Genomic DNA, 25,624 nt, shown 5'->3' with positions numbered 1-25,624 from the left:
TGCATCGGGTACTCAGGTATGCACCATGTACAACGTGTGCTCGAGTGACATGCTCGAGTCCCTGCTCCGCATGTTTCACGGTTATTAGACACCCAAAAAAAAACATGCAGGGATCGCTCGTGCATGGCAGGCAATCCCCGTAAAGTTTTTTTGGCCGCGAAGCATATGGGGCAGAGACTCGAGCATGTCACTCAAATACCCACGATACTCAATGCATACCAGAGCACCCGATGCAAACTCAAGTAGCGAGCACTTGCGCTCAACACTAGTCGCCATATCGTCATCTTTTTTTCTTACTTTTGAAAAAAATCCCAACCCCATCACAGCCCTAACCCTAACCCCAGCACAACCCTAACCCCAGCACAACCCTAACCCCAGCACAACCCTAACCCCAGCACAACCCTAACCCCAGCACAACCCTAACCCCAGCACAACCCTAACCCCAGCACAACCCTAACCCCAGCACAACCCTAACCCCAGCACAACCCTAACCCCAGCACAACCCTAACCCCAGCACAACCCTAACCCCAGCACAACCCTAACCCCAGCACAACCCTAACCCCAGCACAACCCTAACCCCAGCACAACCCTAACCCCAAACCCAATCCTAATCCAAGAGTTTATTTTTGACGCCGTTCCTTGTGCGGTATAAGTGATTAGACGACTTTATTATTCGGGTCGGTGTGATTACAGCAATACCAGAATCATATGGGGTTTTTATGACTGACAGCTGTCACACACTAAAAGACGCATTTTTTGTAAAATCTAGTTTTTGCATCGCCATATTTTGAGAGATATAATTTTTCCAGATTTTGGCAGACAGTCATGTGACGGCTCGTTTTTTGCGGGATGACTTGACGTTGTTATTGGTGCCATTTTCAGGCACATGACATTTTTTGATCGCTTTCTATTCCGATTTTTGAGAGGCAGAATAAACAAAAACCAACAATTCAGGAATTGTTTTTTTGTTTTTTTTTTATTCTGTTCCGCGTGTGGTAAAATTGATAAGGTAGCTTTATTCTTCGGGTCAGTACGTTTACAGCGGTACCACATTTATATCGTTTTTCTATGTTTTGCACTTTTACATAATAAAAGCAATTTTATAGAAAAAAATATTTTTTAGCATCGCTTTATTCTGAGAGCTATATCTTTTTTATTTTTCGGATGATTGAGCTGTATGGTGGCTTGTTTTTTGCGGGACGAGATAACGTTTTCAGAGGTACCATTTTTATTTATATTTGTCTTTTTGATCGCTTGTTATTCCATTTTTTGTTTGGCGGTATGGTGATAAAGCATTGTTTTTTGCTTCGTTTTTTTTTGTTTTTTTTTACCGTGTTCATTGAAGGGGTTAACTAGTGGGACAGTTTTATAGGTCAGGTTGTTCCGGACGCGGCGATACCAAATATGTGTACTTTTATTGTTTTTTTTTTTTTTTTTTGTTTTGTTTTTATAATATTTATTGATGGGTACATTATATTTTTATTTTTGGTGGATTATTTTTTTTTTTTTTTTTTTTTTTTATATTTTTGCTATTTTTTTTTATTCTTTTTTTCACTTTCTGGAAGCTTATATTGTTTATTATTTTGTCCCACTCTGGGACTTTCACTTTTTTTTCTCTGATCGCCTGCATGGCACAGGAATGCAGCACCATCCCTGTGCCATGCAGGCTGTCAGCGCCGGACAGGGAGAAGATTGTTTGGAGATGCACTGCGCATGTCCAAACAATCTTCCTGCTGTCTGGTGACCCGGATGTTGTCATGACTACATCGGGTCGTCATGGCAACACCCGGGAAGCCTTTGCAGACAGTGCTGGAAGCCGGAAGAGGAGGGGAGTATCTGCGATCACCTCCCCTTGCCCCCGCAATGCTGCGATCGACTTCGATCGCAGCATCGCGGGGGTTAATGTGCTGGGAGCGGTGCAGGACCGCTCCCTGCACATAGTATCGGGTGTCAGCTGTGACAATCAGCTGACACCCGGCGGCGATCGCGCCCGCACAGCCTGTGTGCGCGCGCGATCGCCATGACATACTAATACGGGTCTGGCTCTTTAGTCCCAGGGCACAGACGCGTATTAGTACGTCAGATGTTATTAAGGGGTTAAAGTAGTTCTCCTTTAATTGGGCTCACCTGGCAAACTAATCATCATAGGTGTTTGAGATTAATTTCAATGATCTAAGATCCCTGAGACACAAGACCATCTATGAGTTCATTTGAAAAGCAAAATATTACACCTTTATGACACTTAAATCCAATTTGCATAATAATTTTGAACGTAGTGTACTTGTGGGTGTAGATTACGTTTATGCAGCCTATGACCTCTTTCTATCATTTTTATACGTTTTTTGCCTTAAAGAGGTAACCCAGTGCAGTTAACGTATACATAAAGCAGTGCCAATGGTATTAGGACCCCACATAACTGCCGAGCTGAGCCTTGGCATCATGGATGCATGCACGATCAGCAGCTATCAGATACATGTCTCTGCAGGTGTGGGGTCATAATCTCATCTACACTCCTCAACCTCAGATGCAAATATGAGCAGAACCAGAAATCTACTTTTAAAAAGGGGTTGTCCACTACTGGACAAACTTTTTCAATAGCCCCACAGTGCAGGGAGAGATACTTACTAGACCCTAAACAATGCCACGTGACCACTACAGGAGATCAGCGGCCATGTGTCATTGTTTAGGTCAGAATAAATGCAAAGGAATTGAGTTAGTACAGGAACGAAGTGACGCTTATTTTATGGGGCAATTTAGAAGGTCATACGATACGATACTGTAATTTCCCTCTGGATCAATAAAGTATCACAGCAGCAGAACATAGACCTCAATTACAACATAACAGTAGAATTTTGCAGGAATAATCTCATACATTCCTATTCATGACCGGTCAGTACGATATACAATTAGAACGGCAATAATACACCATTCTCTTGGAGAATTTCACACTTAAGGTAGTTGTTTTACATTCCTATAGAAGTCGGCACCAACGATTTCCTGTTTCTTTCCTTCTCACACCTTCGTAGGATTAGACGGTTGCTGAAGGTGCTCCTCTGCCTCATGAACAGCTCATATAATGGGTGTGCGTTATTCGCATTATTGCCAAACACTTCATCTGAATTCTGTCCTCCACTATCTCCTCAAAAGTGGCAAGATGGTGGCCAACAGAGGAGCTTCTAATTGATAAGCTTGTTTAGCTTATTATCAGACACCCGTACACTACTTCCCCAGCATATGATTGCGAAAACGATGGCACTTGCCACTATGGACTGGTAGAACATATCCAACAGGGCTGTGGAGATGGTAAGCCAAACCTCAGACTCAAACTCCTCAATTTCCATGACACCGGCTCCAACTCCCTCATACATGGCTCATGTTTAAGTGATAAATTTACTGTAGTATAGATTAATCTCAGCTAAAAGTCTAGACCCTTAGATCAGGAATAGGACAGACATTTATAGGACATTTCATAACTTTCCCAAAATCTTCTGAAAAAAATATTCCCCACAAACAGCATTGAACTACTGTACCCAATAATTTATTATATATTTTAGGAGTCGGTCCATTTTATACAGACTCCACAGCCCTGATTTCTAACATTTTGCTGCACACATTAACCGACCTTAGTTTCTGAAGGTAGTACAGTTTGCTCATTCCCTTCTTGAAAATCTTCCCGGTATGGCACCTCCACTCCAGTTTGTTCTCCAAGTGGATCCGGTAGTGGAAAACGCCTTTACAATCAGAACAAGCAACCTTCTTGGTTTGTTATTACGGTATAGCCTATTCTAGAGGTTACACCAAAGTCTAATGTGTATGGGGCCTCCAGACGTTTCCTTGACAGATGATGTCGGGAAAGAAAGGATCTTGGCCGGTGATTTTCAGAGGTCGATCCTTTTGTTCTCACTGAAAATAAGCCCCTAACAGAGAACACAAGAACGCTTGGCCACACGTTCCTATATGTAGGCCGACCTATCTAATGTGCTTGGGTTGTGCAGTGAAAACATTTCTAACATATCCAGAGGATAGGTACAACTTGCTAACGGGTGGAGGCTCATCGATCAGCACAATGGAGAAATGCTATTTCCGTTATGAAAGGAAGCGGAAGTTGGTTGGGTGACCACCGCTTCACTCATCCTCGATGAGGCTGCTGGAAAAAGCCCAGCACAGTGCATGGCAGCCCTATACAGAAAGAATAGAGCATGGGTCTAGCATGCGCACTGCTTCTCCATTCTAAAAGGGATAAAAGTTCCATTTTCTGCCAATCTCTTTGGGTCCCAGTGATCAAACCCCACAGATCAATGGGTAATCACCTATACTATCGGTAAGGTGATAAAACTTTGTCTGGTGAAAACAAGCTATCATAACAATGTTCCAAGCATGAAGAGAGTTAAAGCCATGGTTAAAGGGGTATTCTCATCTCTAAGATCCTATCCCTATACGTAGTAGGAATAATAATAATAACAAATACCTCCAATTAGAAATGTAGTATAGTTTTTCTGATTCGCCATGTCTCTGTCCTCATATGCAGGCATTGCATGACCTTAGGTATCCATGGTTACGACATCTGATATAGGGACAGTTGGTTACCTAGTTGCTAGTGGTCGTAACCATGGATACCTAAGGTCGTGCAATGTCTGCACATTAGGTAAGAGACATAGCGAATCTATACTACATTTCTAATTGGATCCTCCTCCTCGGATCTTGGAGATGGGAATACCCCTTTAAGTTTCTCTGCATAAATAGCGAGGTCTTAGCATTATGTATACATATATACTATAAATTTGAGTCAGTTAAATACACCTTGTTGGTTAAAAATACTTAAACTTAATAGGAATATTTATACCCCTTAGTAAAAATGTTGTGTGACTTGTGTATCTATGTAATAGACGCAGCAGAATGGCAAGGTATCACATAGTAAAAGGCTTAGTGGTCTATAAAGTATGCTCCTCTTTATAAGTGCAGCCAATGATCATCTGGACAGCTCCGGGGTCCTGAATTAATCTTGTATTTCAAGTGTCTTAAGCCTATAATGTCCCAGGTTATGAAAGACCATTACTGTGGCAGTTTGAAGCCCAATTCCTGGGTTTTCTATATTCTGCTATCAAACAATACGCAGAAAGAGCCGTGAAAACTACAAAGTCCACAGCTAGTCCTGGACCAGGAACAAGAATACGGCATTGAATCTGCAGTAAAATGGAGTCTCATGTCGCTTCTAACGGCTATGGACAACTTACAGAAAGCTTAAATAAAGCAACATTCCTCTTAGTCTTAAAGGAAACCTTCCAGCTTGAATAAGCAGCACAATATATTGAGAGCTTGTTATAGAGCCAGAAAAGCAGAGTAATTAATATACAGGTTTGCGAAAATAGATTCAGTATAACTAGTATTTATTTCTGCTCATTCTGGGCTTAGAAGTCAACTCTGTGCAAACAAATAGCTGTCAATCACTGATTAGGATCAGCCCTTTAACTACAGTTATATGAAAAAGTTTGGGCACCCCTATTAATCTTAAGCTTATTGTTTTATAAAAATTGGTGTTTTTGCAACAGCTATTTCAGTTTGATATATGTAATAGCTGTTGGACACAGTAATGTTTCTGCCTTGAAATGAGGTTTATTGTACTAACAGAAAAAGTGCAATCTGCATTCAAACAAAATTTGACAGGTGCATAAGTATGGGCACCTCACCAGAAAAGTGACATTAATATTTAGTAGATCCTCCTTTTGCAAAAATAACAGCCTCTAGTCGCTTCCTGTAGCTTTTAATGATTTCCTGGATCCTGGATGAAGGTATTTTTGACCATTCCTCTTTACAAAACAATTCCAGTTCAGTTAAGTTTGATGGTCGCCGAGCATGGACAGCCCTCTTCAAATGATCCCACAGATGTTCAATGATATTCAGGTCTGGGGACTGGGATGGCCATTCCAGAACATTGTAATTGATCCTCTGCATGAATGCCTGAGTAGATTTGGAGCGGTGTTTTGGATCATTGTCTTGCTGAAAGATCCATCCCCTGCATAACTTCAACTTTATCACTGATTCTTGAACATTATTGCCAAGAATCTGCTGATACTGAGTGGAATCCATGCGTCCCTCAACTTTAACAAGATTCCCGGTGCCGGCATTGGCCACACAGCCCCAAAGCATGATGGATCCTCTACCAAATTTTACTGTGGGTAGCTAGTGTTTTTCTTGGAATGCTGTGTTTTTTTGCCGCCATGCATAACGCCTTTTTGTATGACCAAACAACTCAATCTTGGTTTCATCAGTCCACAGGACCTTCTTCCAAAAAGAAATTGGCTTCTCCAAATGTGCTTTTGCATACCTCAGCCGACTCGGTTTGTGGCGTGCTTGCAGAAACGGCTTCTTTCACATCACTCTCCCATACAGCTTCTCCTTGTGCAAAGTGCGTTATATAGTTGACCGATGCACAGTGACACCATCTGCAGCAAGTTGATGCTGCAGCTCTCTGGAGGTGGTCTGAGGATTGTCCTCGACTGATCTCACCATTCTTCTTCTCTGCCTTTCTGATGTTTTTCTTGGTCTGCCACTTCTGGCCTTAACAAGAACTGTCCCTCTGTTCTTCCATTTCCTTACTATGTTCCTCACAGTGGAAACTGACAGGTTAAATCTCTGAGACAGCTTTTTGTATCCTTCCCCTGAACAACTATGTTGAATAATCTTTGTTTTCAGATCATTTGACAGTTGTTTTGAGGAGCCCATGATGCCACTCTTCAGAGGAGATTCAAACAGGAGAACAACTTGCAAGTGGCCACTTTAAGTAGCTTTTCTCATGATTGCATACACCTGGCTCTGAAGTTCAAAGCTCAATGAGGTTACAAAACCAAAAAAAGTGCTTTAGTAAGTCAGTAAAAAGTAGGTAGGAGTATTTAAAACAAGAAAATGATAAGGGGAGGGGAGAGGAGGGGAGAGGAGGGGAGAGGAGGGGAGAGGAGGGGAGAGGAGGGGAGAGGAGGGGAGAGGAGGGGAGAGGAGGGGAGAGGAGGGGAGAGGAGGGGAGAGGAGGGGAGAGGAGGGGAGAGGAGGGGAGAGGAGGGGAGAGGAGGGGAGAGGAGGGGAGAGGAGGGGAGAGGAGGGGAGAGGAGGGGAGAGGAGGGGAGAGGAGGGGAGAGGAGGGGAGAGGAGAGGAGAGGAGAGGAGGGGAGGGGAGGGGAGGGGAGAGGAGGGGAGAGGAGGGGAGAGGAGAGGAGGGGAGGGGAGGGGAGGGGAGGGGAGGGGAGGGGAGAGGAGAGGAGAGGAGAGGAGAGGAGAGGAGAGGAGAGGAGAGGAGGGGAGAGGAGGGGAGAGGAGAGGAGGGGAGAGGAGGGGAGAGGAGAGGAGGGGAGAGGAGAGGAGGGGAGAGGAGAGGAGGGGAGAGGAGAGGAGGGGAGAGGAGAGGAGAGGAGAGGAGAGGAGAGGAGAGGAGAGGAGAGGAGAGGAGGGGAGAGGAGGGGAGAGGAGAGGAGGGGAGAGGAGAGGAGGGGAGAGGAGGGGAGAGGAGAGGAGGGGAGAGGAGAGGAGGGGAGAGGAGAGGAGAGGAGGGGAGGGGAGAGGAGGGGAGGGGAGGGGAGGGTAGGGGAGGGGCGTCACGCTTGTCCTCGGGAGATAAGCGGCCGTAGCCGCTGATCTCCCGACGATAGTCGCATGTAGGTCAGCGGCGCCTGCGGTCGGGGGACTTAGGCTGCGAGCAGCCGGCTGCATCGCCGCTGACCTCCGCGCCGCACATGAGCCGCTAACGGCCGCCATGTTTTTCTGAAATGCCGCGTCGCTGATTGGCCGCGGCCGGACCAATCAGCGACCCGGGATTTCCAGGACAGACAGACAGACAGACAGACAGGATAAGACAATTATATAGATAGATGAACATAGCAAAACACAACAACGATATAAAGTATAAATATACATAGCAGTACCAAAAGACACTTCTAAAGACAAATAAAAATAACAAAACTAATATAATGTCATAAGCTGCATAAGTGTGAATACCCTCACACTTAAACTCATTTTAAATAGTAGTCAGTACACAGCTGTAGTGTTGATCGAGCACTAGAATGATCGGGTGCTCGAAGCTCGGGCCGAGCTCGCCGTGATACTCTGGTGCTCGACCCGAGCAACGAGCCCAATGTTAGTCTATGGGAGACCCGAGCATTTTTGCGGTGGCACCCCCGGCAGTCTTTTAAAAGCCTAATAAGTGCCCAAAACGATAGAGACAGTGCTCAAATGACATGGGGACAGAATGGGGATCGCCCAAGGAAGCATTTCTGACCCCCAGGTCACTGCTGTCAACAACGTGGTCAGAGGTATTAAGCCACTTTTACGGGCTCACAATAAAACGTTCAAAAGCGAAAGTGAAACTTTTTTCCTGTGAAATCTGCTAAGGAACATCCTTTCCAGGGAAAAGACTTGTGTATAAGGTAAAATAAATAACCAAAAACAAAAATACTCCTCCACACCTTGGGCTATGTTCACAAGTAGCATTTTTTATGCGTTTTTTGCACTTTTTTATTGCTTTCAACTGTGACAAATGCATTCACAGGGAAAGGTCATTTTAACATATTACAACCTTATCTGGCCATGTGCTGTGTGACAATGCATAAAGTGCTGAAAAGACATGGGAACAGCATGGGGAAGACCCCTGGAAGCATCTCTGACTCCCAGGTCACTGTCTAAAAGTGTGCCCATCATAAGTGATCCTTGCCGCATCAGAAGATGCAGACTTGCAACTATCCCTGTGCAAGTTCTAGTCCCAGGGCAGTGTTCAATTGTACCATACTGCTTGCTTGCACTTTAAATTGGGCCTTTTAGGCATGAGGAGGCGGAATCTGGCCACCACTCCATGGCTGCGTCGGCGGCCTGGTATCCATACTCCGTTCCCAGCCGCCCGGTGGCCGGATGTCCCCGCTTGCTCCCCAGCCTCCAGAGGGCGGCCGGGTGTCCATACTCGGTCCCCAGCCACCCCTATATGTCCCGGTAACCTCTCCCACAATTTCCTTAGCCTGGCCTGCTTTAGGGCAGCATTGGCCGAGCCCACCAGACAACCAGACTCCTCTGGTGGGCCCTGGCTTCTCCATCAGGGGAGTTGAGAGTGCCAAGGTGAGGAGCATGATGAGGATGATAGAAGTTAGCATCTGCTTTGTTTTGTTGTAATGCAAGCGCATGTATCTGGGCCTGAGGTGGTCAGCGTTTTGGCGCATATCCTACCTCCTCCGAGGATTGCTGGATGTTTTCCTGCTACTATCCAAGTTCTATGACTCCCGTTAAAACAAAGCTTCAGGTGATAAATGATGGATGAGGTAGTAGCAAAGGAGAAAGAGCAGGAGGAACAGGGACTATTAACATCAATATCAGGCCAGTCAACCAGATATGTCTTGTAGGATATGTTGCTGTAACAAAAGGAGCGGTTCGGCTACACAGTTATAGGGCATACAGTGAGTGCAATGCCTACAAAAAATTTTGAGGCACTCCAATGCCCCTTGGAAATGACATAGAGGTCAGAGGGCCTTAACTAAACCTTTTTTTCCATTTATAGCAACTGGGTCTCCTGTGCACTGTTGGCCTAAGCAGTGAATGGAAGGCTTTCCAAAAATTATGAGGAACTGCAATGCCCCTTACAAGAGCCATGCAGTACAGAATATTACAAACATTATTCCCATGATTGGGGAGTGGGTCTCCCACAGTGTTTGCTTATGCCTTCCAAGCAAAAGCTGACAAAAATAAGGATGGAGGAACTTGCAATGCTGGCACCCTGGTGGTATAGTGGTGGTGGAGGCGGAGGATAAGGAGAAGAATATAAAACAGCCGAAATGAGGAAGCGTATACAGATGTGTGGGTGTGAAGCGGTGCATGTGAATACACCTCCCGAAATAACACCGTGGTTTTGACTTTGTGTTACTCTGCTGTCATTTGGTGGTGATGAGAAGTCTGGCCCAATCCAGCCCTTGTTCATTTTGATAAGGGTCAGCTTGTCAGTTGACAGGCGAGTGCGCTTATCATTTATAATTCCCCCAGTGGCACTAAAAACACGCTCCGATAACACGCTAGCGGCAGGGCAGGCCAGGACCTCCAAGGCGTACAGAGCGAGTTCATTCGAAGTGTCCAGCTTGGATACCCAATAATTAAAAGGCACAGAGGAATCACGGAGGACACTGGTACGGGCGGCAAGGTACTCCCTCACCATCTTTTGAAACTTTCCACTCCTTGTGAGAGTACCCTGCGCCTCAGGGCCTGTAAGCTGGGCGGGTGTCAGAAATCTGTCCCAGAACGTTGACAGTGTTCCCCTGCCTCTGCTGGATTGGAGTTGCATCTCTCTCGCCTGTACGCCTTGGTTGGCCAACCAACTGTGACCTCTGCCGCTAGCGTGTTCAGATGGAAATTTTTTTAAGAGTTCTGCAGCAAGGGCCTTCTGGTACTGCCCCATTTTTGTAGACCTCTCCACCTCAGGAATAAGAGAGTGAAAGTTCTCCTTGTAGCTGTAATCTAAAAGTGTCACCAACCAGTAATGACTGTCACCCAACATTTTGAGAACGCGAGGGTCACGGTTAAGGCAGCGTAACAAAGTCAGCCATGCGTGCCAGACTGGTAACAGGCAAGAAGAAGCTTCTCCTCCTCCTCCTCACGTTGGGATGAGATGAGGCTGGGCTGTGTAATCACCCGCTACGGCTTCTTGATCCATCTCATCATACTCTGGCTGCAATGGCTCCTCTTTAATTCTCTGCAGAGAGCGTTGCAAAAGACAGACAAGTGGGATGCTGACGCTAATGATGGTGTCATCGCCACTCACCATCTTGGTGGCCTCCTCAAAGTTTGTCAGGATGGTACATATGTCAGACATCCAGGTCCACTCCTGAGGTCTTATGTGTGGAGTCTGACCTGAATATCGACGGCCTTGTTGCATCTGGTACTCCACAACTGCTCTCTTCTGCTCACAAATCCTTTGCAACATGTGGAGGGTAGAGTTCCAACGTGTGGGGACATCACACACCAGTCGGTGTTACGGAAGCTGCAAACGCTGCTGCAACACAGCAAGGGCGGCGGAAGCTGTAGCAGACTTGCAAAAATGAGCTGACAGGCGGCGTACTTTCACGAGCAGATCTGGCAACTCGGGGTACGATTTAAAAAACCGCTGAACCACGAGGTTAAGCACATGAGCCAAGCATGGTACGTGTGTGATCTCACCTCGCCTCAGAGCCGCCACCAGGTTACGGCCATTGTCACACACGACCATGCCGGAATGTAGGTTCAGCGGTCTCAGCCACAGATCTGCCTGCTCTTTCACAGCTGTCCACAACTCACAAGCAGTGTGAGGTTTATCACCTAAGCTTATGAGTTTCAGCACAGCCTGTTGCCGCTTGGCAGAGGCAGTACTGCAGTGCTTCCAGCTTGTAACTGATGTGGTGATATCTGAGATGGAGGCTGAACATGAGGAGGAGGATGATGCGCAGGAGCTGTACACTGTGGGGGCAACTCTGACTGACATAGGGCCCGCAATCCTCGGTGTGGGGAGGACGTGTTCCGTCCCAAGGTCCGACTGGGTCCCGGCTTCCACTATGTTTACCCAGTGTGCCGTCAGAGATGTACAGTCCCTGGCCACAAGCACTTGTCCACGTGTCCGTTGTCAGGTGGACTCTCCCAGTAACTGCGTTGTTGAGGGCACGGCAGATGCTTTGGGACACGTGCTTGTGTAGTGCGGGGATGGCACACCGGGCAAAATAGTGTCGGCTGGGGACCAAGTACCGAGGGACGGCCACCGCCATAAGATTGCGGAAGGATTCCGTCTCCACCAGCCTAAAAGGCAGCATTTCCAACGCAAGCAGTCGTGAAATGTGCGAATTTAGGACTGTGGCCTGTGGGGCGTTAGCTGCGAATTTCCACTTTCGTTCAAAGCTCTGGGATATGGACAATTGAACGCTGCGGTGGGACGTGGACGTTGATGCGGTTTCTTGAGAAACTGCCATAACAAGTGAAGACTGAGAGGAGGGGGCATCTTTACATGCAGTATGGACAGGGGATTGCCTTGCACACACAACAGGGGGTTCTATTGCATGCACAACAGTGGAAGAAGCAGTTGTGACACCCGCTGACACTGGTCGTGGACCCTGGGTTTCGCCCCACAAAGTCGGGTGCTTTGCTGCCATGTGCCTGATCATGCTGGTGGTGGTCAGGCTGGTAGTTTTGTCACCCCTGCTGATGCTGGCATGGCAGGTGGAACATATGGCCTTTTTGGGGTTATCAGCAGAGTCTTTAAAAAAATTCCAGACTCTGGAAGACCTACCGCTTGTACTGGCAACGTCCCTCGTGTTGGTGTTACGGGGAACGGTTGTCCGCCTTCTGTCTGCGGCCACCACACTGCTTCTTCCTGCCTGTTGGGGTACTCTGCCTCCCTCCCCCTGTGTGCTGCTGGCCTCACTCTGCATGTCCTCCTGCCACGTTGGGTCAGTTACTAGATCATCCACCACCTCCTCCTCTTCCACTTGCGCACCACGATGCTCCTCCTCACTTCCTGGCAATTGTGTCTCGTCATCGTCCACCTCTTGTGACAAATTGCCAGCGTCGACTTCCTGTGGCCGTGGCTGTTCAAATATTTGGGCATCGCTACATGGGATCTCCTCTTCCATCACTTCAAGCGTATCAGGCGAGGGGCACAAATATGGAAATGGACCAGTGAACAGCTCTTCAGAGTGTCCAAGTGAAGGATCAATTGCTGTCTGACGACACTCGGCATGGTGGGAGGAAGGAGCATCAGGGTGAGGAGGAGTATGCGGTCGAGACTCACGGCTACTAAGAGTTGACCATGTGGAAGACAGACCGGAGGTGGTGGTGCCCAGGTAACAGGAAGTATTATCTGCTATCCAATTAATAACCTGTTCACACTGATCAGTTCTCAATACTGGTGTTGTTCTGTGCTTCCCTAGTAATTCGGTCAAGAAGTGGGAGCGAGAAGATTTGGCTGTTGGTTGGGGCACATTTTCACCTTGGCCACGGCCCCGTCATCTGCACGAACCATCACCAGAACGTCCACTTCCACGTCCTTTGCCACGCGCCTTGCCCATTGTAAAGGAAGTAAAATAGCTTACACTCGCACTATCAATGGAAAAAGGGTAATAAAAAGTAGATTAGAACCGTGGAAGAGGAAAACCACAGTTCTATTGCTCTGGCCTACACCCGACTCTTTTAAACAATCTGAACAATCAGGGAGAAACTATTACTGTTTTTCTATACGTAAAAAATACCAAAACATGAATAATAGATTTTTTACCGTGGGATGGCAAAACCACAGTTATTGTTTACTGGGGTATACCAGACTTTTTTAAATAGATATATTTGCGGCTGAACAGTGAGCGACACACTCAAACAGTTTTTTTTTTTTTTTTTTTTTTTTTTTTTTTTTTTAGATACAAATGGCCCAAAAGTGGATAATACAGAGGTTTGAACCGTGGAAGTGCAAAACAACACTTCTGTTTCTCTAGCCTACACCTGACTATTTTCAACAGATATATTTGTGTCTGAGAAATCAGAGACACGCTTTTTTTTTTTTTTTTTTTTTTTTGGGGGGGGGGGGGGGGAGACACCAAAAGGGTTATAAGACAGGTATTTGTACAGTGTGAAGGAGGAAAAAAAAAAAAGAGGATTTAGATGAAAAAAAAAAGGATTTTTCCTGGCCCCTGAGACCTGGAGCTAAGTCCAGCAATTTCAGCAACAGGAGCAGCACACAGGACTGTAATGCAGCGTTTGCTGGTATAACCACTGCGTCTCCTATACAGCCTGCCTGCCTGATATCTGGGATGGATATTAGTCCTGAGAAGGGCTGTTTGTTTGATCTGGCAGCCTTTACAGACCCTACACTAACTATTTCGCAGTTTATATCTCTCCCTAAATCAGCAGCGCTGTCCCTACACTGTCTGATCCGGAGCGACTGTGTCCAAGATGGCGGCGCCCAGTTTTAAATACTCAAGGTGACGCTGTGCGGCCAGCCAATCACTGTAATGCCCACAACCAACATGGCTGCGGCATTACAGTGACTGGCTGGCAATCCCTGCATGTTCATTGGCTCTCTAAAGAGCGCCAAACATGCAGGGCGGAGACCTGACCTCCCGCTCGAGTAACCCGGAAATGCTCGGTGCTCGCCGAACATCCCGAGTAGCGTGATGCTCGAGCGAGTACCGAGCAGTGTCGAGCATGTTCGCTCAACACTACACAGCTGTCATCATTCACAGTTATTCTCATTAACCCCATATATAGTTTAGCTGTTCTTGTAGGATTATCCTGGACATTTTCTTAGTTGCATTTTGCAGCAAAAGCCATGGATCGTAAACAGCTGACAACACAGCAAGGGGATCTCATTGTTTAAAGTTATCAGTCAGCAGAAGAGGCCAAAAAAAAAAAAGTTTCCAATACATTAGATATATCATAGTACACTGAAATAATCAAGTAGTGACTTCTATTTGGCACAAAAGTGATCTTACCTAAAACTGGATGTCCAGCAAAAATTGATAAAAAGACCATACAAATAATGGTCTGGGAGGCGGCCAAGAGGCAGCAACATCAAAGTACATGCATGAGCTTCTGGCTACTGCTTATTGTATATTCCGTGTCACAACAATTTTCCGTATTTTTCATATATCTAGCCTATGAGGTGGGGAGGATGGTAAACACATTATACCAAAAGCATTTGGGAAAACATCTTATGGTTTGATGAGACCAAGGTTAAACTTTTTGGCCATAATTCCAAAGGTATGTTTGCCAAAAAGACATCACTGTGCATCACCAGAAGAACAGCATACCCACAGTGAAGAGGCTTTACTCAACGTGGAGGGAATTATGAGCAGTTACAACTAAAAGTTCATTTTAAACAAAACCTTCAGGCCTCTGCTAAAAAACTGAAGATTAATTTCATCTTTTAACATAACGCCCTTAAGCATACCTGAAAATCAACAAAAAAATTGCTTCGCCAAAAGATCAAAGTTTTGGAATGGTTCAGCCAGAGCCCAGACATGAATTCAATTGAAAATCTGGGGGATGGCCTGAAGAGGGCGCTGTACACAGGAGATGCAGATCATTTTGACAGATTTGGAGTGCTACTGCAAGGAAGAGTGGGCAAAGATTGCCAACTCTAAATGTAATATGCTGATAGACTCCTATACAAAATCTGCATACTGTCAAACTCAAAAGGGTACCTCAAAAATGTATAGTACTATAAGGGTGTGCATATTTATGAAACATTCTTTTAGTTCTTTATTTTGCTTTTTCCACCCAAATGGATTTTAGTTTATTTTACAATAAAATTGTACAGATTATGGGTGACATTAAAGGTGAAAAAGTTTCGGAAATGGTATGCTTCTGTTTTTTACATGACAAAGACCTGGCATTTTAATTGGAGTGTGTAGACTTTATATCCACTGTATATTGTGGAGGGTGAGAGGTTTTAGAATCTTATCATTGCCATATCCATGTATTGTGATGCACCCACTTTATAAGTATATTTATGCATAATATAGTCTAACCACAGTCTGCACAGATAATGTACACAATTGGCACCCATTTTAAAATTACTTATTATGCATAAAAAAAAAAAACCTTTGTAAAGATGGATTCCATTTGAAGGCAATGTCCATCAGCAGGTTTTGCTATGTAATCTGATGGCAGCATAATATAGAGGCAGAGAACCTGATTCAAAGGATGTGTCACTTGCTCAGCAGCTTGCTGTAATTTCAATACAATCAGTGTTTTATCAGCAAGAGATCATGGCAGTCAGGCTAATCTGTGTAACCCAGTCCCCACCATGGATTGGCAGCTTGCTGACAATGTACAGAATACACAGGAAGCTGCCAAATCAGTGGTGTGGGCAGTTATACACAGCTCAGCATTTATAGCACTGCTACATGTACAGCAGAGAAAACGGGAACTCTTAAAACTGTAGTAAGCAGTCCAGTAAGCGACACCTTGCTGGAATCAGGGTCTCTGCTCCCAGATTACATGGCATTAAAAAGAATCTGTCGAAAGGTGTTTTTTGCAAATATTGAGCACACATTTGTAACAATAGTGCTGTTTTATAGTCCGTGAACTGGGGCATGTGTCTTACTCATCACCTAATAAATGGAAGTAGAGCGCTTAGTGATTTATAACCATGCACATTTTTTACTCTCCAGCATGAGTCACAAAGTAAAAGTACTTAAAACAAGAACGTGAAAAACCACTTCACTGCATAAACACCATAATACAGAAAGGAAAGACCATCACTTTACACAGACATCACTCACTGGGAGGATGGGAACCTGAACAAAAGGTGACAGCGGTCATCACCCAGATCCTCTGCAACATGGCTCTCAACACAGCAGTTCCAGGCATCCAGGCACTACATCTGGATTACCCCCTGAAGGGTTTTGAGGTACACCAGTCTGTATACTGGGCTCTAGTGATGATGTGGCATGTCTGACTTCTGCAGCCAAATCCAGGTGACACAAATACCAGCATCCAGGTCAGCGACTGGCTGCAGCAAGCACATAGAATGCTGTCACCATCATCACCGGGGTTGAGTAACAGAAATTAGTAGTAGTACACCATAGTAAAAAAAAATAATAAATCATGATATTTATGGGGTTGGACACCCCAATTGTTGGGATTAAGGAAATCTATCATGAGTCATGACCCATCTTTTTCTTGCACCTTATATTATACTGAATGAATAAAATAAAGCATAAAAATGTGTAAAAGTTCATGAGAATTTTCAACGTACCATTACGAGACACATCAAGTTCTACCAGCTGCATAAAGTTTGCTATCTCCGGAGGAAGGCGCTGAATTTCATTATCGCTAAGACCAAGTTTTCTTAACTTCACAAGTTGGAAAAATTGCTGAAAGACAAAAAACATTTATTAAATGTCAACTTAATATAGTCACTCATTTCCAATTCAGCCCTAAAATTAAAGGGATAGTAAATATGTTTCAGCGAGAAATTTAACAGATGATGAGAATCTTAATTTCTTAGAAGAACGTGTGACCTTCATAAGAAGGTTCTGCCATAGAAGCAGAAGCTACAAGGACATCATCATCAGTGACACTAATCCTGATCCTAAGGCCAGGGTGTCACTAACATATTTCCATGGTCTGTATCTGGACCGCAGTGCTTTAACTGACGGTGGGTCTCTCGACCAAAACTTACATATATACATATATGGCTGTAAATTAAGACCAGGCATTGCAATGTGTTTACAGACTGTGAAACAGGTAGTGTGAACTTGGCCTTGCCCTCATTCTGTAAAGCAGTGTCCTCTTCACACTAAGCACCTTGAGAAGTTTCACCTTCAAGATATACTGTAAGGAACAGCCCATTCACGCAGGACGGATCCAAACTCCTGTTTACTCAATGGCTGTTCTCATTCAGTGAAGAATGTGGCTCCTGTCCTCCTCCATGTAATTACTGCATACAGCCCAGGGAAAAACACACACGTCTCAAAAGTACACGGAGGCACAACAGCGGCAACATAACACTGCTGTGATCAGTACCGCGCCTGCAACAATGTTACTTAAACCTTTCTATGGGCTTTTTTTTTACTTATCTGACTACCTCCTCCAATTGCAGCTGCTCCACTCATTTTAGAACAGATTTTCTTTTTTTACTGTGCCCCTACGTTCCAAAGTATATTTGTGCAAATTTGCCCTTCAACAGTGTGTGGACGGTTACATTTTCACCTCGAAAATTTGCCCCTATATTACCAGGGGCCATAACTTTGGAATTGAGGGGTAGAAAAAAAAAACGCTTCCAGAATTACTGAAAACAGCGGCAATTGGAGGACGTGCAAAAACATCCAGCGAATGCTCCTCTCCAAGGCAGATCTGCCACCAAATTTCACAATACACATCTCTATCTCTTAGACCAGATAAGGACGATGTATTTACCTAGACATACATTTTCATACATCCATTCCTACACAAATCTTCAATCTCCGCCCACCTAGCCTCATTGACAGCTCTTCAGTGTCCCTCCTCACTGCTGTGAAATCACACTGCTCAGTACAAGCTGCAGCTGTCAGGCTTGGTGGACGAGAGGAGATTGAATACACTCATGACCCAGGAGATCTATGAATGAGCTTTTCTGTATGTATAGCGTGACTATCCTGCTGTACCAAGGGCCTTTTACATATCATATAAAATTACTTCAACAATTAGTTTATGTTGCAATTTTTAGTTTTTTGTTTGTTTGTTTGTATGGTCATTCATTCATACTTAAAAGGAATTTGTCACCAGATTTTTGCCACCTAATCTGAGAGCAGCATAATGAAGAGACAGACCCAGATTTCAGCAATGTATCACTTACAGGGCTGCTTTAGTTTTGATAAAATCAGTTTTCTATTAAACTTGATGTCAGTACCCTCCATATTCATCATGAGCTGTGTATAACTCTGTCCACACCACTGATTGGCAGCTTTCTGTGTACAATGTACATGGGCAGAAAGCAGTCAATCAGTGGTTATATGGAGATCAAAATTCAGAGAGAACTAGTAGATCTGCAGCAGATAAAATAGTGATTTTATCAAAATGACAGCAAGCAGCCCAGTAAGCGACACTGCCCTTACATCATGCTGTTCTCTGATGGGGTAGTAAAAACCTGGTGACAGATTCCCTATAACGCCTCATAAATTTTCATATTGTCGGCAGCACATCTGCTGATTACACACATGGATGTGCTGCAGATTGATAATTCTACAGTATGCATAAAAGGTGTGTGACAAGAGCATTTTCTCATGTGTAGTTTGGTGGGTAGATTTATATTGTGCTATGATTGGGAACAGTTATTTAGGCTATTATTCCATCTAAAACACACCAGGATAAGATATTGTATGATCCATAAAAAAAAATAAAAAAAAAGTGAACACATTTTCTAATGATACATTGGACATTTTCATACAGAGGCATGGGGAGGTTTTTTTCCTTTTATGAATTCATACAGCACATTACCAATTTTAGTCACTTGATTAGAGTCATTAAAGGGGTTGTCCAGTTATAACCAGTTATCACCTGTCCTTAGGATAGTGATAGCTTGCTAATTGGTTGGTGTCCCACCGCTGGGACCCACACTGTCCGGCAGATTGGGATACTTTTGTCTTTGTTACAAATTGTGTGGCAAGTCAGATACCTAACCACCGCTCCATACTCTTTAGGGCGGCCAGAAATGCTGAGCACAGCACTCCACAGCCCCACAGAGAATAGATGGAGCACCTGTTGAGCATGCGCACTGCCCTCCATCCTGGTGGGGATGAGAGTCCATTACTCTGCAATCAATGCAGGTCCCAATGGTCAGAACTGCACTGATCAACAAGTTATCACCTGTCCTGTGGATAGTTACTGGACAAACGCCACTAACATCATTTAATGCACTGTTTATGTCAGATGCATTTGTGTACTCTATTACATACAGTACAAAAAGCAGAGCAGTCTGCCAAAGAAGATGCATAAAACAAAATAATGAATTTACCAAAAAAGGTCTTAAAATGCAGCAACAAGAATATTTTACTGGAATGTGGGAGTGAGATTTCCATAAAAGTGATTTGCAGTAATAAAGGGGTAATGTGTATTACATTGGGTCTCTGTGGATTTAACAATAACGCTTTGGAAATTAAATAAAAGCTGAGCCAGAAAGAATTCATAAACTTTTACATCCGCAGCAATCTGACAGCCAACATCAGCGCTGAGGCCTATGCTCGTCACATCAGTCCGCTCCACTCTCTGCACTAAGGCCAGGCCCTCGCCTCTACGTATGCCTCTGCTCATGACCCGGCACTGACAGTGATGTAAACCCAGGAGCTGGCACGTCTATGGACCAAGATCAGGGCAGACTGATTCATATCCAGAAGGTTTCTACAGCCCTTAGCTGCGTTACTCAACATCTGTATGAAATAAAGAGAATGATGATTGTGCCGTGTCCAGACTGAGGCTACAAGAAAACATACCACTACCGAAGGCTTCAAATAAGTGGCCAAGCAAAGGCTGTTTGGTAGAGTATGGCTGCGGTTAAAGAGGCAACTCAACTAACTGCCATATGCCAAAAAATAAAATGCAAAATTTGCCAAATTTAACAAAGCATATCCCATACAAAATCAAATGCATTAGCGCTAAGCCAAACCTCCGACTCCTCAATTATCCCAACTCCACAGCACTGCCTCACTACTGAGCGTGTACATAAAGTGCAGCACTGCCTCACTACTGAGCGTGTACATAAAGTGCAGCACTGCCTCACTACTGAGCGTGTACATAAAGTGCAGCACTGCCTCACTGCTGAGCGTGTACATAAAGTGCAGCACTGCCTCACTACTGAGCGTGTACATAAAGTGCAGCACTGCCTCACTACAGAGCGTGTACATAAAGTGCAGCACTGCCTCACTACTGAGCGTGTACATAAAGTGCAGCACTGCCTCACTACTGAGCGTGTACATAAAGTGCAGCACTGCCTCACTGCTGAGCGTGTACATAAAGTGCAGCACTGCCTCACTGCTGAGCGTGTACATAAAGTGCAGCACTGCATCACTACTGAGCGTGTACATAAAGTGCAGCACTGCCTCACTACTGAGCGTGTACATAAAGTGCAGCACTGCCTCACTACTGAGCGTGTACATAAAGTGCAGCACTGCCTCACTACTGAGCGTGTACATAAAGTGCAGCCCTGCCTCACTACTGAGCGTGTACATAAAGTGCAGCACTGCCTCACTGCTGAGCGTGTACATAAAGTGCAGCCCTGCCTCACTGCTGAGCGTGTACATAAAGTGCAGCACTGCCTCACTACTGAGCGTGTAGATAAAGTGCAGCACTGCCTCACTGCTGAGCGTGTACATAAAGTGCAGCACTGCCTCACTGCTGAGCGTGTACATAAAGTGCAGCACTGCCTCACTACTGAGCGTGTACATAAAGTGCAGCACTGCCTCACTACTGAGCGTGTACATAAAGTGCAGCACAGATTCATCTCAACTAAAAGCCTAAATCCTTAGATCAGGAACAGAACAGACATTTATAGGACATTTCATAACTTTCCCAAATGGTTAAAAAAAAAAAACATTTACAGCACATCCTGCATTGTACTAATAAACCCAATATTATATATTTTAGGAGTCTGAGTCGTTCCATTTTATACTAACGCCACAGCCCTGGCGCTAATGCTCCTAATGACAACACAGAAGATGCAGTCTGCCCAATACATTACCCTTACAGCCATACAGTACACTTGAATGGAGAGCTAATAATGACTGGGCAATCCCATAGCCCCAGACTGTGGACACCAATGCACAGTGCAGGGTTGGATTTACGGAACACCAGTTTAAGTTTTCACAAAATACAGCCAAGAATATTAGATAATACATACAGCTAATCTCATGGTTTTATTATTATTTCACGGATTTTAAAACCCCAGAAGGAGCATTTTTCCTATTACGGTTTATATCCACTGTGTGCTTGCTGTCTGGCAGACTATACTTGTACATGAATGAGAAGGCTCTTTGTGCTGAAAAATAATTGTGCAGTCCTGTACAAGTCACAAGTGTATTGAATGGAGCTGGAGAATGTTCCCTAGTAGTAGGATTCCATTTGACTGACACTCACGCAGAAAGAGAATCTGATCTGACCCTGTACGAATACGAGAGACAGTTCTAGCAAGTAACAAACACTAAACTTCTATATCTGATTTGGTTATTAAAGGGGATCTGTCAGCAGGATTTCACACACCCCCCCCCCCAGTATATACACTGCTCAAAAGAAATAAAGGGAACACTCAAATAACACATCCTAGATGTGAATGAATGAAATATTCTCATTGAATACTTTGTTCTGTACAAAGTTGAATGTGCTGACAATAAAATCACACAAAAATCATCAATGGAAATCAAATTTATTAACCAATGGAGGCCTGGATTTGGAGTCACCCCTAAAATTAAAATGGAAAAACACACTACAGGCTGATCCAACTTTGATGTAATATCCTTAAAACAAGTCAAAATGAGGCTTAGTATTGTGTGTGGCCTCCACGTGCCTGTATGACCTCCCTACAACACCTGGGCATGCTCCTGATGAGGTTGCGAATAGTCTCCTATGGGATCTGCTCCAGGATGGCACATCAATGCGATCTGTGGCAAGAAGGTTTGCTGTGTCTGTCAGCGTAGTGTCCAGAGGCTGTAGGCGCTACCAGGAGACAGGCCAGTACACCAGGAGACGTGGAGGGAGCCGTAGGAGGGCAACAACCCAGCAGCAGGACCACTACCTCTGCCTTTGTGCAAGGAGGAGCGCCCCGCAAAATGACCTCCAGCAGGCCAATTAGCTCTGACCAATGGGGTTATTGGTGAAGTATTCATCAGACCACACATAAAAAAGCACAACTTTTAAAGGGCGCAGTGAGACGACGGTATAGCAATGCTCAGACTGGCCGGCGGCTCTCCTGACCAGAGTGTGACAACATGTATTTGTATGCAGCTGTAGCACTCAGGTCAGGAGAGCCGCCCGCCAGTCTGAGCACTGTTATAGGGTCGGCTGACCTGAACCCTTAGAAAGATTATGTTCTAAAGGTTAGCAATCACCATGTTCTTCAAGTGGTAGGGACATCAGCGCGTGCTTAACAGTCAAGGCTGTACCTCAGGCTAAAACTATATATGTAGCCATTTCACCAATTAGGGCCAAGAAGTACTTGAGGTGGCGCCAGCTAAAGCGAAACAATTGCATTATCCAATGTGATCTTGGCCTGCTGTTTAAAAAAAATGAAATTAAAGAATTGTCTTTCAAATATCAGTAACTAAAGTTATTCTCATGTGAAGAATTTTAAAGGAAACCTGTCATCAGGATTTTGCTAAGTAAACTACATGCAGTGTCAGGTTGGCACTGTTACACTGATTTAAATGATACCTGGGGTGATGAAATAGGTCTTGAGATTGAAAATTGCAAATACAGATTAAGAAACAGTTAATTATATGCTCGTGCTTCGGGGCGGGTCTTTTCTTGGTGCTTTGTTCTCATATTCATCCTTATGGGCTAAAATGACAGGTCACTCAACCTTCAGTGATCTACCACCAATTTTAAGCAAGAGACAGATGCTACAGCGAATGCGTGTCCGCCAGCACCATTTTGCTGTAGTTTTTTTTGTTTTGTTTTTTTCGAAGACCACAATATGAACTGCGCAAGCACTGTATTTGAAAATAGGAGGCAGGTCACTGACTGATCACTGACCGGTCATTTTAGCCCATAAGGCTGAATATGAGAACAGAGCACCAAGAAAAGTCCTGCCCACAGGCCGCCCTGAAGCACGAGCATCTCTAACTGAAAACTGCAAATACAGATTAAACAACCACAAGGCAAATTTCTTCAACCCAATCATTTTAATCAGAGGAACGGCGCCAACCTGACACTGCCTGTATTTTAGATAGCAAAATCCAGATGACAGGTTCGCTTTAATATTTTATTACTATGGTTAATGCAGTCTGCCAACAGCTAATAGTAGCCACAACACTTTCCTTAGGGGGTTACTGAGCAGCTATTCAGAGGCATAAAAACCTGCAAGTGCCAAGTTACACTTCGTAAATTTTAATATTTCATTTGCCATTTGGGATCTCCGGAGAAAGAAATTCAGCACAATTGTGTGAAATCTCTCTCTGCAGGTGACTGATAGTTATCTTGTAGATGGCTAATGCTGCTCTCCTGCTATAGTGATTTAAGAATAGGCAATGTCATCTGCAACAACAAGTCTCTGCATGAATGTACCAACTATACTAAAAAAGACAGTTTACTGGATGAAAACAAGCGAAAAAAAAAAAAGCAGTCAGCAAAGGTGTGAGCTTCAGATGTGGAAATACCGGTCATAGTCGTATCAGTAGGACTCCATTGGATTTGGATGCGCAGTATATGTAACATCACACAGCAGTAGACAAATTGTGTCCAAATATCTGAAAACTGTTATATACAACCGTCATGAAACAATGGCTCTAAATCTGGATCAGCACCAGCTTACTCATCCTACAAAGCAAGCCGCAGTTTATAGGATTGTCATTCAGCAGAGAAGCCTCTGGAAAAACAATCTATCCAGCTGAAAAACAAAACATCATTTCGGATTCTGCCTTCTGTTCCTCTAGGACAGGCTGTATGAACACTACTATGGTCAGTCGTGCTAGCCTCACTAAGTCCATTCTTTAGGAAATCCATTACCACCTTTCAGATCTTGGCAGTCAGACATTTATAGCATTGAATCTCTGTAGAGCTGGCATCAGACCAAATGTTTTCTGTAGCCGGATACAATGCTGTAAGGCAATTACCAAATCACCAACTGCATCACTAAAAAGCAGCTCTCAAAGTAAAGGGCCACATACATAATTATAGTTTGAAAAAAACTTTTCTAGCTAGCCACAAAGTTATAGACGGACCTACTTCTCCATTTTCACTTATCAAGGAGAAAAACAAACAAAAAAAAACATACATACTCTCGAACTTTTAGAGATCATTTCATCTTCAACTTGCTTAACTGTTCCCAATAACTGTAATTTCGACCAGGTGTGCCCAAACTTTTCCATGCCACTGTATACTTGGATTGTGCCAAACTCAAATTAAAAGATATCAAAATATTGTTTTTCATGGGGTCATTTGGCTCCCTGCAGCTGCACAGTCAGTGTCGGGGGCTTCTAAGGCCCTTTTCTTACATTTGGTAGCACCTTGATGCTAGCAAGGAAGCATGTGGGAAACATCTGCTGTACTGTGGGTTATCTAGAATTGACAACCATTTGCTAATTAATCTATATACACACAATTCTTGATCCACCTGGGGATAGCTAGGTTCAATTACATGCTCACATAGGGGGGCTCTGCTGGTATGCCAATGATCTAATTCATAACTCCATTTATAACTTCCAGCAATACCTTTACATGGCTAGCTTGTTCCTCTGTTGTGGAGAAATCTGCATTTGAATGTATATGCAAATGAGGCTGTAAATCCAAAGCTTTGTGGTCATTCCAGAACTATACCCCACCCAGCGCCTCCTCCTACTTGACTAATGGCCTCTATGCTGTATGACTTCAGGGAAAGGAGCAGTCCGTCAAGCAAAATGAGGCAGCGCTAAATGGGGAAAAAAGCTGGAGTGACATGGGATTCAGATCTACAGGCACACTGGCCTATCAATTCAAATGCGGATTTCTCAGTAATGGAGGAAGGGAGTGGCCAACCTGGCATGTCACTCAACAAGGTGAAACCTTATCCCTTAGAGCCCAGTCTTAGCCTCTCACCCAGCCAAATCAAATATCATACTTTGTACTGATGAGGGGCAATATTCCGAAAAATAGTGTCTACAAATTGAGATTCTGATTTGGCTTTTATCCAAAGTCATATCTCAAGGCTCATTTAAAAAGTCAATAATGACTTGTAGGATTGCCACTTCCAATAGGTGACACAAGAGGTAAAGTCCTCTTCTTCTCTGAAGAGAGAATTTGCATATTTAATTTCTCAGAGGAGCATGCAAAGCGTTTTAAGTCTCCTCCTACTGGCATGCCAGACCTGGCATGTCACTCTCCACAAAGAGGGACCTTACCCCTTAGATCCCATGGAATTGAAAGCATATCTTTGAAAGAGCTACATGCGCATATGAATAGTTTTGGGGGTGCAAATTCTGCTGAC

General features: G+C 44.4%; 1 protein-coding gene across 1 annotated transcript in view; it reads right to left on the bottom strand.

The window, feature by feature from the left end:
* The window catches only part of LRRC1 (leucine rich repeat containing 1), a 196,218-nt gene that overhangs the window by 115,132 nt on the left and 55,462 nt on the right, over positions 1 to 25,624 (bottom strand). The window contains exon 2 of the mRNA XM_073675417.1: positions 16,733 to 16,850. Coding sequence (XP_073531518.1) covers positions 16,733 to 16,850 — 118 coding nt within the window. The remainder of the gene's footprint in view (positions 1 to 16,732; positions 16,851 to 25,624) is intronic.

This window comes from Phyllobates terribilis, unplaced genomic scaffold (genome assembly GCF_046119375.1).
Source record: "Phyllobates terribilis strain yellow unplaced genomic scaffold, ASM4611937v1 Scaffold_3__8_contigs__length_932513732, whole genome shotgun sequence".
Taxonomy (NCBI): domain Eukaryota; kingdom Metazoa; phylum Chordata; class Amphibia; order Anura; family Dendrobatidae; genus Phyllobates; species Phyllobates terribilis.
This window is presented reverse-complemented; position numbering and strand designations above follow the sequence as displayed.